This window comes from Haliaeetus leucocephalus, unplaced genomic scaffold, assembly GCF_000737465.1.
Source record: "Haliaeetus leucocephalus isolate CR32 unplaced genomic scaffold, Haliaeetus_leucocephalus-4.0 Scaffold730, whole genome shotgun sequence".
NCBI classification, from domain to species: Eukaryota; Metazoa; Chordata; class Aves; order Accipitriformes; family Accipitridae; genus Haliaeetus; species Haliaeetus leucocephalus.
Window position 1 is genome coordinate 1,800,714 of NW_010973166.1, and position 20,082 is coordinate 1,820,795.

General features: G+C 48.8%; 1 protein-coding gene across 1 annotated transcript in view; it reads right to left on the minus strand.

Moving 5' to 3' along the window:
* PAPPA2 (pappalysin 2) overlaps nt 1–20,082 on the minus strand; it is an 88,291-nt gene that overhangs the window by 51,727 nt on the left and 16,482 nt on the right. Inside the window, exons 2-6 of the mRNA XM_010580724.1 lie at nt 13,032–13,177; nt 5,442–5,735; nt 4,500–4,692; nt 2,852–2,973; nt 459–951 (exon numbers count right to left, since the gene is read on the minus strand). Of these exons, the coding sequence (XP_010579026.1) occupies nt 459–951; nt 2,852–2,973; nt 4,500–4,692; nt 5,442–5,735; nt 13,032–13,177 (1,248 nt within the window). The remainder of the gene's footprint in view (nt 1–458; nt 952–2,851; nt 2,974–4,499; nt 4,693–5,441; nt 5,736–13,031; nt 13,178–20,082) is intronic.

Below are 20,082 nucleotides of genomic sequence, written 5' to 3' on the forward strand. Positions count from 1 at the left end.
TAGATAGAAATCACATGTGTGTGCCCATGCAGTATCACAGTTTGACATATGTCTTTGTACTCTAAACTGCTACAGACTGTGGCAAGAAGGTCGTTGCCAGGTCATGCAGAGGGGCCTGCTGCTTATTTCCCTAGAGTCTGAGCTGGGGAGAAGTGGCATTAACTTGAACAATCATTTTACTTGTTGTGTTGATGGGGAAAATGTTTCTGGGTTTAATAAGCTCCTTCTAGTTAGCCTGGGCTCATTGGCAAGGGTCATGCTAGCATAGTGGGTCTGCAACAAGCTTCCTCAATGCTGAACAGGGAATCCACTCATGGCATTGAACATGGTAATTCCAGGGGTGAAAAAAACGAAACACAAGCAAAACCATCCAGGGATTCAAAGGCAGGACCTGAGGAGGTCATCAAAACTGTCCCAGCCGCCCACTCAGTCTGCAACGGAGCAGCCTTGTCACTCACGTGTCGACGAACTGGCGGTGCGCCTGTGCCGGGGCGGCAGGGGATTCGTTTGCAAATGGGGGGTCGCGGAGGACGCGGTACTGAATCAGCTTGCAGGTGGAGCAGAGAGAGCTGTGGGGCATGGAGGTCAGCAGGGCCGTGTCTATCTCCATCCTCTCGTCAAAGGTGTAGATTTTGACTCCGGACACCTTTTTAGGTATGTCAAGCTTCACGGTAAAGGGGACATCACAGAAGGTGTCCAGGGGGCCCAGATGGATGGACTCCCCCTGCTCCGTCAGGACTTCAATGTCAGACAGCGCCTTGGGAGAACCCGTGGAGAGGTACGTGGTCCAGAGGGTGAGAGAATCGGGGTAGACGGGGTGCAGGAAGCGCAGCTCCAGGATGCAGCCGTCCGGCTGGGGGCACGGCACCGTCATGTTCATGTGGTACAGGTGGAGCTCCGGACTCCAGGCCTGCAGGCTGGGCTCACAGGGCTGATCCACATCTGGGGGCCCTGGACAGGAGGGACGAGGAAGAGGCTGGTGAGAACCCAGGGGACAGCCGACCTCCCAGGGCACCCAGAGGGGCAATCCTCCCTGCAGTACCCCATAGCTGCTTATGCATCTCTGTGCTATAGCTGCACACCCATGAGGTTTTGCACCCGCTATAGGCATGCGCCAGAGCTGGTGGCATCTCCGCCCTGCCATCCTAGAAAGCAATAAGCACCACTAGTCTCCCGCATCCTGGGTATGCACGCAAGCACAAGGCTTGGCAGATCTGGTGTCTCACAGTCCTCTAAAACAAGGACGATGGTGTCCACACTGCAGCTGGTTACAGTGCCAAACTCTAGAGACAGCCTGGACACAGCTGGGGGACGTGAAGCTTGCTCTGTAGTCTCATGGGCACAGAAGGCTTGCCAAGGGCACCTGAATGCCGAGTCCCTGCGGCTCCGTGGGTTTGGACATAGGCTAAGCAGAGCAGAGACTGAAGGTTTCCACAGGCAAGTGCTGGAACAGGTCGCAGGCAGGAAGGGAGCAGGTCCAAAGCAAGCCAGGGAAGCAGCTCTGGAAGGCTGTTCTTTCACCAGCACGGTGCCCAGGCTGACCTCAGATCCCCAGCCTGCCTCCCCTGGTGGTGGATTAGCACTCAGCAAGAGAAATGTAACATTGGGCTTTCAGTCTCAGAAAGCATCACTGGAATTCATCATTCTGTAGTAGAAATACCCTTGTCTTCATCAACCACTGCAAGCATTTCTTAAGGCCCAGCACCAATTCAAAAGCCTGCATCCATTTAATATTAGTCTTCTAAAAACCATAAAACCTGTTTCTTTTTCACCAGAGCAAACATGTACTTGTGATAACTGCAGGTCATGCATAGGAGAAAACAACATCCAATAATTCCAGAAGCAGTTTTAATTTGCCAGTGAATCAGACAGGCGGGGGAAACAGGAACCACTGACAATTCATGAGCTAAGCTTTGATTTGTTTGGTATCACTGAATAAGCACAAGTGTGGTGATTTCTTTAAGTAGATTCCCACCCCCCTCAACTTGCAATGCTAGCAAGAGATGCTTAAAGAGTTTTCAGACACAGAATCTCAGCTACACTCTGACACTCCTGTTATCAAAGCATGGGCTACATACCAAAAGTATAATAATGTCCAAACTGCACCTTCTCTGCAACCACCCTGGCACATTTTCAGTCAACCTCAGTGGCTCAAACATGCAGATGCACAGAACTAACAGATCCTCTGGCTCCATGATGTTCAACAGCAGCATGTGCACTACATACAGGTCACAGGATCATTTCACCTGGTCTTCTGCCTCCTCTGCTTTGCCCTTGGAGGAGCCAAGGCAGCATGAAAAGCCCAACAGCTCCCATGGCAGGTGCATGACCCCAAAACCCACCACCATGCACACAAGGTGGGTCTCTAAACCAACATCTGTGTCTCAACATGAGTTGTGACACCCTGCTGTTCACTTTGCCAGTGAGGAGTAGCATCCAACCCAGATTGCCCAGGACCTGGTGCAGATTCAAGGGGACTGAGCAAGGAGCTCCTCTGGCTCCCTTTGGACAAGGCTGCATCAAAGCCTGTGAAGGCCCCTGAGGTTTTGGATGAGGTCCCAAGATTTATGTTGTAAGACTTTTATTTCAATGAAATGCCCTTCCCTTTTGACCAGTATCTCTCATTAACACCTTCCTGTGCAATGACTGGGCTGTCAGTTTGTTAGTCCAAAGCCACCTGGCAGTTACTAGGTATTTCCTGGGCACATAGAATTCCTTCCTGCACTAAGGAACCTCCCCAAAGAGGAGATGTCTCACTCTCTAAAAGAAAAAAAGCTTCTTTTTCTTTTCCTAACAAGATCTCATCTCTGTCCGGGAGATTCACAGTCAGGGGAAGAGAGGAGGTGTTTACCTTCTGCTTCTTCTGGGGTCCAGTAGCCAGAGGAATCGCAGACCCGAGGGGAAGAGGCCTCGTGCACATACTGACGGAAGGTGCCATCCTCCGCACAGTCGTCACAGAGCGTGTCCTGCTCCCTGCAGGCAGAAGACAAAGGCATTGGCATGTCTAATTACAACTGGTTAATTTTCCATCCACATTTGTCCAGGCAGGATCAGATAGGAAGTTGGAAAAGCAAAGCTAAGCTCTTAGGAAGCCCCTGGGTATATCATCCTGCTTGAAATAAGCTTTGTCAAAGACAAGATAATAAGAGTGACAGTGGGACAAGCCAGGTGTAATCCCTCCTCTTCTACAGGCTCTTTGGGTAGTCTCGGATGAGCCATTGAATCACCTGTTCCCCACCACAAAGCAGGGCTAACAGACTTCATGCTTCCCAGGGCAGTGCGTCTGCAGTTGGGTTGGGTGCACTTGGGTCTGCTAAACCCCAGAGTCAGGTTTTTAACTTCTGTCACTACTGCACTACACAACAGTCACGATAATGTCAATTAAAGAGGGTGCCACTATGCTCTCCAGGAAGGAAAAAGAGACTTTTCTGTGATAAAGACCCGCCTCAGGACCTTTCCTTAGCAAGTTCATCACAGGGGATACAGAACCCCCACCACAGACCAGCTCCTGAGCAAGAGCCGGGGATGGATCTGAAGACCCAGCACCTGCCTCTTAAACCCATGTTTTCTTGCTCCCAAACCACCCCATTCCCCACCAAAGCAATTTGTTTGTATGACTCAAAGCCACCCAGCACTCAGAGGCTCTCATGCCTGTGGGCATAACAGGTACACACTCTCGTTATCCCTGGGATGAAAGGCCCATTGCGGAGAGCTTCAGTTCTTTGAAAAGGCAGTAAACACTGACCCAGGGTTGTCCCCATTGCCCTCAAACACCACTTTTCTTTGAATTGCAAGAGCTTTGTGAAGTAGCTTTAAAACAATTTCAAGAGCTCTTCCAACTTATGCTTATGGTCCCATAATAAAAGCATAGACCTAAAACCTGGTGAAAACCAAAATGTTTTAGTAAGACAGGCTGCTGAATAGAAGCATTGGTGTCATATCCAGGTCTTGATGAGTCCCCAGTATTGAGGAGAAGGAAGACAGCCACCAAGAGCTCAGGGCCATGCACTGCTTGCTGGCCAAACAGCTCTGGTTCCTCAGCACCGTTTCTCTGGCTTGAAAAATTTCCTGACTTACCCCCAGTTAGTTACACCATGAGTCCGTGACAGCACTGGGAACAAAACCCAGCTCTTGTGGTTCGAGCTCCCTGCCTTAACCACAAGGCTGCATTTCCTCCTGGTAAATGGCTATTTTATACAATAAGTGCTAAATGAAGCTCATTTTTCATTCTGTGATTGCACTCTGGGGTTTAAGAATTGGCATTGCCTCCTGACGCTCTTTGGCTTCCCCTCCCAGCACCCCGACAGCAGAAAGCTTGCAGGAGAGTCTGCATGCCAGTGGGGCCATCACAGCCGTCTGGCTCTTGTGTCAGAGGGCTCTGCTGGAGACGACCAAGGGGGAAAGGGGATGGGGGGGGGGTCTGCACCATAGAGGGTCCCTTGGCCCTTCTAGCAGGCTCCGGTGCAAGCCCAAGACCGTTGCAACAGCAGATCCCTTACCTCTCATGTATGACACCACTGATGGGAGGCAGCCAGTAGATACTGAGAGAGTCCTGCGTCTGCCCCGTGACCATGGGAGGGATCGGGATGGGTGCAGGCTTCTTGCTTTGGCCCCAGCGCTGGTACACCAGGTCCAGGTAGCAATGCATCCGGGCCACTTGGTTGGGCGTGAAGGTGTTGGTGCAGTCATCATCTGGGGGAAGAGAGGTGGCAGGGATTGGCCGGCGGGACCTGACAACGTGCTCCCTTCCTGATGTCCAAACCCTGTTTGGGGGATCTTTGGGAAGAGCCGGGAGACACCAGCATGTGGTTGCTCCTCTGCCAGGACTCTCTGGTGTCGTGTGTCCCCAAAGCCACAAGATGGCACTGCCTCAGCAGCTCCACAGCCCTGCACTTGCCACAGCAGCTCCCGACTGCGGTGGCCTCAACACCAGCTCGCATCAGCTCTAACACCCGGGCAGTGCCACCATCCTCGTGGGACTCGCAGTGGGTCAGCAAGGGGTGACAAAATTGCTCTACAGGCTTTGATCCTCCTGGGCTGCCAGGAGGAACACCAGCCCTCCGCAGCATGCCTTTGGAAACCAAGCCAAAAGGGCTCAACTCAAAGGTCCAAAATTATAGTAGTAGTAGTGATAATTAATAATAATAAAGTTACTTCAGGACTGGAGAACAAATGCACACCACCATGCAGACAAGAACAGCCCTGATGCATGCCCAATGACAGACTGGCAGGGAGGGAGAGATGGAAACAGCCTGCAGCAAGAAAGGGGTTAAGAAGCTACTGCAAGCACAGGCTGAAGCCTGCCACATCCCAACACACCAGGAGGGACCACATCAGTTCGGGAATGAGGGAAGGGACTCTCAATGGAGGCAGAAAGGAGAGAAACCCAAGTTTCTAAGGAAGGTGACCCCTTAAAATTTCTAAGGATGGTTACCCATTACCTGTGTAACTCATGTAGTTGTTGAAGGGCGTTCCTGTGAAATGTGTCTGGCCGCAGGTGTCATTGGTGGGGTCTGGATCCCGACAGAATTTACTCTTTGGGGTGGGGGCAGTGTCGGCACAGAGGTCTCCCGTCTCCATAGACGGAGTAGTCTCCCTGCAGGGATCGTCACAAGATTCCCGCTCACTCACTCCCTTAAAGACATGGTACAGCCCCAGGACATGTCCCACTTCGTGGATCATGGTATTCGTGTGGCCATGCATACCATAATAAGCAGGGTTGAGGACAACTCCACCTAGAATTGCAAGTACAGAGAATGTCATCCAGAGAAAGAGACAGCAGACAGCTGCTGTTACTCACCTGTGCTAGACAAAATTCCTCTCATCGTGCATCCACATCACAAATGAGGTGCCAGATGGAGACCTGAAGATGGATGTATTCACCCTCTTGTAGGATGGGAAGAGGGCTCCTTTGCCCTCTTGGAGCGGAATGGGATGGGTGGTTTTTCTTCCCCTTCTGATCACACCACTCCTCCCACCATCTTCAATAATTTCAACTACCATTTCCTTCTGTGTCTTTTCAGATGTTTATAATTCAGCATTTGCTCTGGTTCACACAACTCCAAATAAGGTTTGGAGCCAAGGCACCAAACTGAGACATGTTCTGGGTTTACAGGGATAATCTTTTAAACCAGAGAAGACCTTCCCCTAGCTTAGACAGGTGGCTAAAGCATATCAGTTCCCATGGCAGGCAAGGAGAATGAGGTGCCTAGCAAATTCCTGACACGCTTGGTTGTGCCAACTAGAAGGCACCTTCAGCACAAGTCCATATGAAGATTCAAATGCACTGCCTCTGACCACTACTGAGACAGCATCAGTGGTCTGCTGCTTCACCCTCCAAACCAGATGCTAAGGAGTAAATTTAAACTCTTATGAGCTTCTACCACAAGCCTGACTCAAATTCACTGTGTATTTTGGAGTGAGAGTTTCCAAAATGCAGCTTCTGAAGATCCATTCCTCTCCTTCAGAGGGATTTGTGTGTGGGCAAGGTGCACCAAGCGAACCAGGTGAGAAGCCCCCACCCATCGCAGCCCTACTCCTCTTCACTGGGGCACCCCAGCCCCTTGCCTCAGGGTGGCACCAAGGGGCAGTTCATCTCCAAGCCAGTTTGGTGCAGGTTCAACTGTCAAAGATGCTGGAGCATGGGTACAGACTAAGTCCCCCAGAAGGTGCTCAGAGCTGCCACCTCATACTGACAGCAACAGCACAGAGCTGGATATGGCCCTTGGCTGCAGGACAAGGTGCTTTTCCTCTCCTGCCCACCCACCTGCGATGGGAAGAGCAAGGAGCAATGATGCTGAGGAAAGCTAAGTGGAGCAGAGCCTTCCCTTTGCTCACTGCCAGCATCTCTGACTCCTGACCTCGGATGCACACCCTGTACCAGCAACTCTACACCACATCTGCTGAGAAACTCTCCGTGGAGAATGCTCAAGAGCAAAACTTACCTCTCCTCTCTCGCTCACTTTTATTTCAGCCAAATGAAAATGTCTTTGGAATCTCTACATCTTTTCTCCCTGTTTTGAGGCTTTTCAGTGGCCATTTCCTTCCCTCTCCTCATCTCACTTCCTTGTTCCATCCACTTTTCCATGCTGCCTTACAGTGGATCGCGTGCTAGGGAATATCAGCATGAGGGGGCAGAAAGCAGACCCCAGGCCATACCTCCATGTCACGGGAGGCTGGTTTTACCCAACTACTTTTAACCCAGACAGCTTGAATGGCAGCGCAGCGAAGAGTTGGCTCCGGCACAGCTTGCTCCCTTTCTTTGTAGGGCCCTGGAGGATTTACTGTGCCAGCTACCTCACAGCAGAGCCTCTGCTACTGCACCTCTGCTGCTGATTGCTGCCCCAGCCGGCAAAGTTAAAATTGGCAGAGGGCCACTGTGTGATCCTGTCTCCAGCCACAGCATAGACTGCTGGAAATCTGCTCCTGGATCAGCGCCGTGTGCTACTGGACTACCTCATGTCCTCAAGTACAGGGCATTCCTTCCAGGAGAGGGCTTTCTTCAGATCACGGTGTCCCTGGCAGGACACGAGCAAGTCTGAGACTCCTCGGGTGGAACCATACTGAGTGAACACTGGGTTGGGGCTGGAAAGGGGCCTTCAGAGATGCCCTGAGCAATTCTCTCAAGCCTGACAGGGCTGCAAGAAGGTGAAGAAATAAGGGTGGCATCTTCTGTGGAGCATCCTGCACGTGTAACTCATGGAAGGACTGAGAGACACCACTGACCTGTCAAGTGGCACTGTTTCTTAGCTAAAAATTCATGTTTGTTGTTCTTCCTCCCCACAGTGTGGATCTTATGCCCAGGGCAGCTTGGCTTGAGGTAAAGGATGCGTCACAAAATAGCTGCATTCCCTTTCTCCCCAGAAGCAGAGGACCTAGCATACCATCAGTCAACTCTTGACCCTTCAGTTGACTGGAGATGGGCCACAAGAAGGTGCAGAGGTTGAAAAATCCTTTTGGCACCTTCATGTTGTGTGCTGTCAATCATTAGGTTTTTGCAAGCCATCCCCCTCTCAATTACCAGGCTGGTAAATGCTGTAGATAGCAAAGGGCATCCCATTGATGGAGAACCCAGTGGGCACATTAAAAAAAGCTGCTTCTCATTTTAGTCAAAACAGGGCATGAGAGAAGAGAAAAGAGAAAGAAAAGGCATCTCTGCAGCCAAACCCCAGCCTGAACAAGGCAGGGGGCTGCCTGCCCAAAGGTCTGAAAGGAGGAATGCGCACGCAGAACGAAAATAATGTTCATAAACAAATAAATGAGATGTGAAAGCCCTGCATGCATCCTGCGCCACTAACCACAAGGAACGGGACCGAGCACCAGGGGCATGGGAGGCCCTGTGACCGAGCAGCCCTCCTTCCAGCAGAAACCCAGTGTTCTTCCCATGCAGGGGAATAAATAGGATTCCAGTACGGGGAGGGAAAAAACTATCACAGGGGAGGGATACCCTGTCCCTCCCTCTCCTCTCTGCTGGCTTCCCCTATCCTATTCCTCCCCTACACTCCACAAGGATGATCATATTTTTAGTACTTTCTTTTTTTTTTTTTTTACAGCTGATCAGATGGCAGCATGAGAACTCTGCCTTCCTTCCAGAACACCCCTATGCCTCCATTCCCTGTCCCCACAGCTCCCTGATGAACTGGGAGAGCTCCCAGCTTTGGATCAGGAAGTTGTATTTCCCTTCTGCAGGAGCCTGGCTGTGAAGGCAAGATGTTGGGATGTTATGAACACTTCCACAAGACCAGCCTCCCCTCTCCCTCCTCTACAGATCAGGCTTTCCTTCTCACCTCTGCCTCCTCCTGCCTTGGGAGATGGGCTAAACTGGGCTTTAAATGAACTCTCCCTCTCATGCCTGAGAACCAGCCCAAGGAGGTCCCCCAAGGTCAGCATTAACACAACCAAGCTAAAAACTTCAATGTCATGTCCCTGTGACATCAAGGGGGTCCAGCACTACAAGGCAGGTGAACCAGAGTTTTCTCTGGACTTGCTCACCCAACCAAGACCAGGCAGCTGGAAAGCTTCAGGTCTGGCCTCACAACATCCTCTCCTTCCAGACCAGATCTACCAGCTACAGCTGCAGAGCTGGTCATGTCCCCAACGTCAAGCCTCAACTCTGCTCAAGCAACAAGAGGTGTCCAGTCCATCAGTACACTGAATGATTAGCACTGGTGCGGATCCCACTTCATCTTCACTCACACATCCCTTGGAAGCTCCCAGTCCCAGGACATTGCCCTGCTTCTAGCCACGATCAATGGCAATGCTGAAGGACTCTGGTTCAAGCCAGCCCCCAAAAAGCCAACCTGTTCTTGGGTCAGGGCTGTTGTAGGGAACGCATGCTCAAGTAAGCACAGGATCTTTAAACAGCAAACCAAAGCTGAACCTGTATCACAAGGACAGTCTTTCCCAAACACTGAGTCACGGCAATTAATGGAACAAACGCATGACAGTTAGTCAGACAGGAAGATGGCCGTTGCTTAAGGTACCTTTGATGGAATGGCTGGCCCTCCTTCAGGATCCACTGACCTCAGCCAGATATATGAGCTGGCCTCAGCTTATATAACTGCAGAAAGTATTTATAACATCAAATATTCACAAATCCCTTGCCTTTCAACCATGTTTGTGCTAATACAGTTCACATGCAGCTACACATGAAGTTTAAAGCGTCTGCATTATTACATTACTAGGGTTTTTGAGGCAAGGCTTTCCACTGTGGAAAGCTAAGGTTTTTTTATAGGACAGGAGTGCAACTCCTTGTGTTTTGTAGTTAAAAAGATTTACTTCTAAGTTCTCAGAAAATTCATTCCAGACTCCAAGCAAGAACTCTGAATTTGAGAGGAACTCGCTGTGATTATGGTGGAAAGACTGAGACAGACAGCATGGTTAGAGGAAACAGTGCAAACAGACCTGAGATCTTCTACCTCTGCTGCTAGCTGGCTGCAAGTTGTCTCTGTCTAGGAGCTCCACAGCAGCTGAAATACTGCCTATAGAAGCATTGTAGACCAGCTCACCTCTCCAAGTCGGTAATTATCTCTTACGCTTCACTGAACGTAGTTGCTGTTGCTTGGTATTACTACTGGTCTAAAATAGTAAACCATCAGTAAACCTTCAGGAAGGCTGCCTGAAATTCAAATTTACTCAGGAAAATAATCTGGAGGAGAGCAATAGATCTGTAAATCATCAGCATAGGAATAGTCACTTAATCTCTGGTAGCCCAAAACAAGCATAGGTGAAGAAAAAGGGATGAAAAACAAAGTTCACTGAAGACTTCCAGAAGGTGAAGACGCCAACAAGAAGGTGAGGAGGACCCTCTTGAAAGACACACTCAAAGGTCATGAAAGAATGGTTCCTAAGGAATTCAAAGTCCAGATGGCAGATTAAAAAACATCTTATGGCACTTCTCTTGAATACACCTAAGAAAGTCCCGTTCAGAGAGACAAATGGAGCAAAACCTGACCAAGAGTCTCTGGAGCCAAGAGGCAGGTTAGCTTCTTAGAGAAGTCAAGTCAAACTCAAGGAACCAATTTGTTTCAGGAGGAGAACCAAAGCATGAGAGGGTCTGTACATGTGTAGGGAAAAATCAGCATGACATTTCTGTTCCATGGGAGCAGACAGTGGCATGGAGGGAGCAGGGCCTTTGTGCTGACCTTAGTATTTTAAGGTCAGGATAGACAGGAGATTAGCAAGATTCAGTGCAAGGGAAGGAGTCTGTCTTCTTGGAGACAGACCCCTCTCTTGTAAAGGCCTGTCTCCACCCCTGGTCACTATTAGGTCCTTAAAGCTCAGGAATTTTTCTCAAACTACTGTTCACTCGTGTGGCAGTACACTCCTCCCCTCCCGGTGCCCCCCCCCATCCCACCAGCAGGAAACGAAACTTCTCTAGGCAGGGAGAAGGGGAAGGAAACCCTGGAAGCTGCAGGTTGAAATTTGAACTGGCCAGTCGAGACACGCCAGGTACACGGAGGTGACCCTCCTGGCCCATAGGGATTAAATGGCCACAGGTCAGATTCGGCAGGGGTATAAATGGGGTCCCGCCGGAGGACATAGTAGAACCAGTCCTCCTCGGAGCAGCGGGTCTGCAGTCGGGGACTCCCCCTCGGGTCGGGGCACTGCCCGAGGTGACTCCTCAAAGGAGAGAGCCCTCAGCTTTTAGGCGAGTGATACGCGTGTTTTGGAGCCATCACTTTAAATCTTGAGGATTCTTAAGTCAGCTGTGTAGCATTAACTTTCTTTACATCATTGAGCCTGTGGTTTTACAAAATGTTACCAGACTTCTAACTAACTTTTACTAAAGAATAAATCTGAGTTTTAACACCTGTTGGATTTGGTTACGCGTGCATCCGTAACAACTCATCCCAAGGTTTTCCTTGCTCTTTTCTCACTGCTTTACCTTCACACCTACTTAGACTCTCCAGTAGCCCCCTGTGAGAGGCTTTGTCAAAAGCCATATATTCATGACCTTCTCAGTCCTAAGTTTCTTCTGTGCTGGACAATAATATACATTGTGTGTGGTACAAAACACTTGATGATGTATGTTATGGAGCCTACTGTTTACAGAGAACAGAGTCTGCAACCAGCCCTCCTGAGCTCATTAAATCTAAAACCAAAGACAGTCTTGAACCAAAGTCTTCAGTCTGTGCCAGAGCCTCAAAGAAGTTCAGATCCAGCTTCATACTTCACAGCTCTGGCACCAGAGCCAAGACAACACCCCTTTTCCCCTAAACCTCCGTGGTAAAAACCCTGATCCAACATTTCCAGATGGTACCACCTTTTGTGTCCCTGGCTGGACACAAACTGAGACCAGAGCTAGACGCAAGCTTATGATGAAACCAGTCACCCTGATTACCCCTCCGTACAACTCCTTGCAAGCCACTGGGAGGGGTCTGAAGAGAACATGTGTGGCTGAAGCACTTGCTGTAGTAAGACGATTGTCAGGCTGAGCCTTGGAAGCGATTTCTGGAAGCTGAAGGAATAAATTTCATGGAGATTTGCCTTCCTCAACAAGCAACTGTAGGAATATGCTATTGAAAAAACAGTCCTGAAACTCATTGAGGGAGGGAAACTGGCAAAAAAGAACTTTAAAACAGGTCTTTAACAGCAGTGTAAAACTTTTAAGGGTTGAACATCACGCACTTGTAAAAGCAGAAGGTCTAGGTCTGCTGTGCAGGTGTCAGGAGTAATTATTTCCAGTTACTTATTGAGAAACACTTTAGATGTTTTGACTGCAAAGTGTAAAGGGCTTTGCCAGAAAACTCTGACATTGAAGAGGTGGAGGGAGAGGCAGGAAAAAGAGAGACAGCAGAAATAGGAGAAAACACATAATACATTTACATTCTAGTGAAGCTGTTGCCATTTTGACTGTTTTGTAGCCTGCCAGGGCTGATGACCTTAAGGGTCTGCCTTGAATTCACTGAAGCCAAGGAGAACCTTGCCTCCAGCAGGTAGTAAGCCAAGTTATAAAAACATCATTTAATTTGATAGTCATCCTCACATTTGTAGCTGAATTCGGAAGTGGTCAGTGCTCACTGCCTGGTCAGCTCTGGAGTTGCTCAAATCTGGAGTCTTGGCTCTGAAATCACTGACACTCCTGGTTTATCTGTTTGTCATTACATGCTGCAAAGTGAAGTTCACCGTTTCCAGAATCCTGGAAGATAGACCTGGAAAGTCCCAGAGAAGCCAAATGCGAGTCTAAACCCCTCTCCAGAGCCTGCACTGATGGTGAATCTGCAGCTCTCCTTCCCCAAGCTCTCTGTCCCACTGTCTCGCTGTCTTCACCATTAAAAGTTTCTCATCACAACCTGGAATTCCCTTGTCAGGATGTAACCCCACCACCTTATCCACATGGACACGGTGAACAGGCAGCGCCCTTCCTTCCCACAGCAGTAGCTATTGGTACACCCAAAGCCTGTTATCATGACCTTCTTATTAACATCCTCAATGCTAAGCCAAATCATGGCTGCCTCTTTTTGCCAAGTCAACCAAGAGAGAGGAAAACCAACGACCTTGAGACCCCAGGAATGGGGTAGCTTACTTACCCAGGTGAGTAAGGGCTTCTTTATCCCACGGCCAAGTGGCAGCACCAGCCAACTCTTCCCTCACCGAACTGGCAAAATAAACGTTGAGAAAGTGGGTGCTGTTCAGCTGCAGTGCCTCCTTCAGCTCCTTCACGCTCATGTATGCCCTGCAAGGTCAAGGGAGAGGACATAGTCAGCATCAACCTCAATGGGGCAAAAAGGAAAAGGAGGAGCCACCCGTAGATATCCTGGAAAGGGTACAGCAGACCTGGAAACCCCATCCTCAAGTCTCTGAAACAAACAGCATTTGGTAAAGCATGGCAAAATTCAGCAAGTTTCAACAGGATGTCCCATGACACTACTCATTCTGCTCTGTAAGGTGCAAGTTCTGCTAGTGAGAGGTTTGTGTGGGAGACGGTCATGCAAATCTGAAGAAGTTTTGCTAGTTACAGCAGCTTTGTTGATGAGTTCTATTCTTAGAGAAGGTTTTCCAACAACAGGGAGAGAAGAGACCCAAAGAATAGTATAAAAGAAGAAAAAATGGGAGGAGAAACAATGAGAGAAGAAAGGAGACAGAGGTCAGTCCTGCTAGGGAAAAGAGAAGGCGTTTGGCATCAGAAAAATGGAATCTGAAGGCAGGAGGGAGTGAGTTTTCCTCAAGGTGTGAGGAAAGAGAAAGGAATACAGAGCTCCAGCTGGTTCCAATAAAAGTTTTCAGGGGTTGTCCCTGATACAGGTCAGGGATGGACATCAAACCTTATTCTTGGGAGCAGAGAGGGTTTGTCAGCTGGGGCCAAGAAGTCTCTTCTCCAGCACCTCTAGTCTGTCTGGAGAAGCTCATGACCATGGCCCTCCACTCTATCCTTTTCCCCAGGACAACAAGTATGCCAGACGTGGCAGTGCATGGTAAAAACAAGGGATCCCCTGCAGAGCACAGGCACATAACACGTCAAGAAACATGCTACCTCACCCCCATTCCTGTGTATTGGATAAGGAAGAGCATGAGAAAAAGGTATCTCAGAATTTGCTCCAAGAAATCTCTCTCCCAGCTCTGCCCAAAACAGACCTTGGAGAAGAGGGCTGTCTGGGTCCCCCCCAGCACCGAGTCAACAGCAAGGCCCACTTCACATGAATCTGTCTCTCTACACATGATCTGAATCCTTTCTGAGACAAGGTATGGGATGTCTGCAGAAGCCAGGCCAGGGAAGCACAGGAGCTCCCAAAATAAGCTTAATGGGGAGGGAGAGACATCTTGGGAGACAGATCCACCAAAGGGCATGTTTAGGGGGGAAAGCCTCCTGACAACACTGCTGGCTGTCTCTCCTCCCATTTTCAGAGCTGGGAATAAAGAGTTGCAGGAACAGAAAAAATACTAGAATAGGTATGTCAAAGACATCCATTTCTAAAGGGCATGGGAAAGTAATGGGCTGGGAGAGGTAGGTAGGCAACAGGCATTGCAGCAGAGCACTAACACCCGTGGGTATGTCTGGGTGTCCACAAAAAGATCCTCACAACATGGCATGTCTCTCAGCACTTGGAGAAAAAAAAAACAGCAGTCAGGAAATTTAGGTTTCACTCTCCCCTCTGCATGGTTGTTTCTGCACAGGTCAGAGGTCTATATTGCATTCGCCAGTACACCATCAGTCCCAGTGTTGATCTTTAGGGAGTTGATGTCCTCAGCTATGTAAAATGATCAGGATCTAACTTAGTAATAACAATAATAATTCCAATAATAGCAGCAGTGGAATTGTAGGGACTTGGGCTGTGCTGCGAATGCCAGATACTCTTTTAAATCAATTACTACCATTTCCACCATCAGTGCCATTAACGTCATGGGGTGAGACAGGTAGCCATAGAAGACATCGTCTCTAAGCCTCTAAGACCCGTCTCTAAGTCTTCAAAATCTGAGGACCCTGACTCGCAGTTTGCGAAGCCATTAATTTAAGAGATTCTAAGCAGGGAAAAAAACTCATGGAAAGGCTTCAAATACATCACTGTGGAATGATGATGGAAATGCACCATTGTGGAAATATGTCATAAGAATGACTAAACTTGCAGCATAAGGCCAACAGCAACATTAAGGTGGTGGAAAGCATTTCGCTTGTTCCCATGCTTCCAGGAGCAATTGGCATCTTTGAGCTGCACAGAGAGATTATGAAGGGAATGCGATCATTTCTTTACACTGGACTAGCCATGAAGGCATAGCAGCTATATTTGAATGAATAGCTTCTGTAAAAGTGGGGTCCATTAGTGCATTCCCCACCACATTGAATTATGGAAGGAAGGAAGCAAAAAAGCTGAGCATGGGCTAAGGGGAAAAAGGCATGTTCTTATCTGAAATGTGAATTGAGAAGGGAAACCAACAAGAGATGTGCAAATACACTGTTTGAGATGGCAAGATCCCTAGTCAACTTATTATACCCACAGACTTGTTTAGAAAGAGAAAGGTTGCTACAGCAAATGGAAGAGAAGGAGGAAAAATGGAAAAATAGAGGAAGAGAATTCCAGAAGTAGACTAGAGCAGGATGGCTTGTGGAGAAGAGCTCAGTAAACCCAAGGGTGGCCACTTCCCTGGACCTAAAATAGCACAGACTTTCAGAAGCCATTGCTGACTCAGTAAGTGTCAAATAATCAGGATCTGCTAACTACCTCTCCCCTATCAGTCAGCCCCAATAGGCCATCCTGGGCTGGAGACATCTCACCCACCTTCCCAACAACAAAGCAGCTCTGAAACTTCAGTCACTTTAGAAAATCTTGGCTGGACTATATGGCAGCATTTAATGGTGAGATGAGATGACCAGCTTGTCTTCACCAGGCCCCGAGATCTCCCACCACAAAGCAGCATTCCCAGAACACTTTCCCCAGCCACATCAGCTTGTGGAGAGAAAACTCTCCCAACCGGAAATGGCAAATTAGGAGAACATGATCTCTCCTCTGTGATGTCTCGCCTGAGCATCCCAGACACGCGCCACGCTGACGCCATCCCTTCAACCCAACCAAGACAGGAGCAGGCTGGGAGGAATAGATAGGGAGAAGAATAAACAAACCTGAAGGACATATTTGTGGCATGACTCGGAAGAAAAGAAGCAAAAATTTCATAGAAATAGAGCATAAAGGAGGGGGAAGGGGGAGAGAAAGTCTCCTTCATACACCAGAGCTGCTCGGGGGACACAGGCTTAAAAATAACATTGATTCCTGACCTATGATATCTTGGAAAAATAGCCCCAAACCTTCCAGGCTCTCCAAATTCCGAGAGCTGACGTCAGCCCTATTCAGAGGGATATTCCTGCTGCCCCTCTTCTGGAGACATGATGTTTTTCTGGCCGTCGCCTGCCATTCCCTTGACACTAGCAACATTTTTTGTCAACCCTTAATTATAAATAACTGTAATTCCCTCCATTGAGAGATTTGGATGGTTCAGGGCTGTGTCAGGGGTAGGGGGAGCCATTCCAGCACTGAGAGATGCTCAGATGGATGGAGAAGGAGAGGAAAGGATCCCCATTTCACCCACGACAGCATGGAAAGCACAAATATCCTCCCGCTGGCATCCCCAAAGATATGACCAAGACCAAAACAGCTCTAGAATGGACAACTCCAATTCCCCTCAATCCACATTTCCCACTGGCATCCTTATCTTAAACAAGGAGCATGTAACTGGCGTCTTCGCCTGTCACTTACTGCCAAGGTCATGATCTCCCTCTTCTTCAGAGCTTCTGTGATTTTCCCAGGGGGAAGGCAGAGCAGCCTTTGGTCTCCACAAACAGCCTAAGTGACAGCCCTCTCCTCTGCTCCCCAAATAGCTTCTCAACGCCTACAAGACCAGAGTATTCCAAACTAGATGGTATTTACAGCAGGGTGGGCACTGCAAGCTAACACACAAACACAAGGAAGGCCAGAAGGACACATGAAGGCACAGCTATCAGCTAAGCAGCAAAAAAACCAACCCCAAAGAATAGGGCAGAGGATAGGAGAGAGACAGAGAAGGGCCATCAGGTTTTCCAGATTCAAAGCAAATGTTTTTCCAAGAGCATCCAAAGCTCATTGGTGAGCAGCTAGTTGCAAGTTAATACCACCTTGACCTGAGGAGTATTTGCAACCCTGGGAGAGTGGAGCTTGCAAGAGGAGTATAAGCAACAACAGAGAGAGATTAGGGATGAGAGGGCTATGGACCGCCGTTATTAGAAATGAGCATGGGCATGAACACCACCTGAAATTATGGTATTTGAGGGAACAAGTCCAGATATGAGGGCCTCCTTCATGATGGTGCTGGGCAAGAAGCCTGGACCTTGTATTGCTCTACAGCAGCACAGTGGAGCCACACTGATGCTTGTGCAGAGCTGGTGCTGGGTCAGGAGCACATGGCTCTGTATGGGACTTAATGATGCGCTGTCATTGTGTGACATTTCAGGCTATTGAAAAAAGGAAAGGAAGATGAAGTGCAGCAGCTTTAGTGACTGTGTTACCACAGAATAGTGGAATCACTTATAACTGCGGATGGAGAGGACCTCCACAGGTCATCTAGTCTGACTGCCTTGTTCGAAACAGGTCTAATTAAACCAGGTTGCTCAAGGCCATGTCCAGCTGAGACCTGAACAGCTCTGAAGACAGAGGTTTCACAATTTGTCTTGGCAATGTATTCCGGTATTTAACCACCCTCATGGTAGAAAAAATTCCTAATGTCTAATACAAATTTCTCATGTTCCAGCTTGCATCCATTGCTTCCTGTCCTATCATCATGCATCTCTTCTTAGAGTCCTGCTCCACCCTCTATGCATCACCCCAACACATCAAATGGGAAAGCAATCAAATGACTACAGCTTTGCATGGAAAACTACTACTGCACTAGACCTTACTACACTAAGGTCTAAAGACCCAAAGCTTCCTTTCTGATCAGTTGAAAAATCACGCTCCACCCATGATCCCAGGCCTCCCTGGAGAACCCTCACACTCCTTTCTCATGTTTTTCCTTGGACAAGTTTGTCCTAGCCCATGGGGCAGACAGCATCTTTGCACTTGTGGATGCAAGTCAAGCTCTGAGCTGGCTTGGTCAAAGGAGAAGACTTGACATACTCTGGAGAGACAGGGTTGTTGCTGCTTTTCCCGGCAGCAATTTCTGGCAGCAGCAACAGGACCACTGCTGGTGCACAGGTGGGAGAGAGGAGAGGATCTGCTAATCTCTGGGGCAGTAGCAAGGACAATCAAGCTGTAAGGCAAGTCTGATGTGGTTTAAGGTGGGACAAAAGGAGCAAGAGTAGCACTTTCTAGTGAGAGCCACAACATAACAGGAAGTCTTGGGGCCACAACAGTGGCCATTACCACTGAAAGGCAAAAGATGGCACTTCCAAATGAAAAGTGAGGCCAGCATGTACCCCGTGCAGTACCATAAATCAAACTGAATTCTCTGGGTACTGCAAAGGATGCAGTGTGTAATGCCACAGGAATTCCAGTGCAATTCAAAAATAGGAGTCTTTTCCCTGTAGACGTTTCAGTGGGGATGTGGGAGTGGGGTTGGGTGGAAGCTGTCCAAGTGCCCTCCATGGACAGCTGGAAAATACTTGAGATCCAGCCAGCTCCAGCTAACCATAGAGTCTAATGAAGTCACAGGGGATTCCTGGCTCTGCTTTCATGTCCTTCATCCACCACAAGGAAATTCCTCTTCCTACTCCCCCCAAGCAGGGAGGCTCCCTTTTTCCCCAAACCCCTGCTTGACAAATGAGGAATCCCTCAGGCTTCCCAGGAACAAGCACCAGCCTGCCAATAACATTTTTGTTGTGCGGACAACACATTCCCCCAAGGCTGCAAAGGGGTTAACGCAACACACAGCAACCTTGCTTCTGAGGCAGCAGCCACAAGCCCAAGAGCTGCAACTCAGTCCATGAAGATGGGTGCTGAATCAAGTGGCATGAATATTTTCAGAGAGCAGACTCTCTAAACTCTCCATATCATCAGTGAAGAAACATGCTCCTCCAGATGGTGAGCTAAAGTGAACATCTTCTGATTCACCCCACCAAAGGGGTCCTCTCCGTTGTGACTCTAGGAGGGGGGTCTAAAGAGATAATCCTCCAGACTCAGGCTCTCTGCTTGCATATATGAATCCTCCTTGCTAGAATTTGTAAACCCTCATCCCTGTTCCCATCACATGAATTCCCAGGCGATGCTCAGCCTTGCCTCAGGCAGACAAAGCCCACTACCACAACATAAACAGGACATTGTACCATCTTGGCACAGTGCACAAACCAAAATGGGTTACTTGCCTCCAGACTAGACCGATGGTGGCTCTCGTACCTGCAGCTGCCTCACACTCTGAGCTTACCTGCCCTGAAATTTCTGGCATTAATGCAGCTGGAAGGATGCTGTATTTTCAGGCAAAAGCTTAAGTCCTTCTGTACTTGTTAAGACTACTTGTATCCCCATGACCATGGTCTAGGAGCTTTGACTCTAGTCCAGCACTACGCTGGTATGCCACAAACATCATTGCCAGCATCACGACAACTTGAAAGGCAGCAACATCCAAATGACTCTCATCTGGACAGGCTTTGGTAACACAGCCAGATACAACACACATGCAAGAGGTGAGGGGAAGACTGAGGAACAGCCAGACATTCCCTTGGGATCATGGGAGGCGCAACACTGCTGGAATAATACCCCCTGTAGTCCTCAGGAATCTCTCATCATCCTCACTGGGTGTTGGACTCCAGCCAAAGAGCATTTGGGTACACAAGGGATGAGGGCATCGCACACCTCTTGGACATGCCTGGAAAAATCCACCTCTGAGGCACTGACAGCATGAGCAGAAGAACAGCCTAGGAAGCAGCCATCACTGGCAGCACCGCTTAAGAGACAGTTTAAAATTTGCATGAGTGGCTGAGTATCAAGACGTCAAAGAGGGTGACAGTGCAAAACAGTTTTATGTGAGGGCCTTCAGGATCAGGGGTTTCCCTTACATATAAGCAATTCCTGTTGGATTCAGAGGTAACCCTCAATCTCCTTGTGGTGGATTTGGCTTTGGGACTGAAGCAGTAGCAGATGCTGCAGTGTCAGAGAGTTGCACTGGCAAAGCTGCAAACGGGAT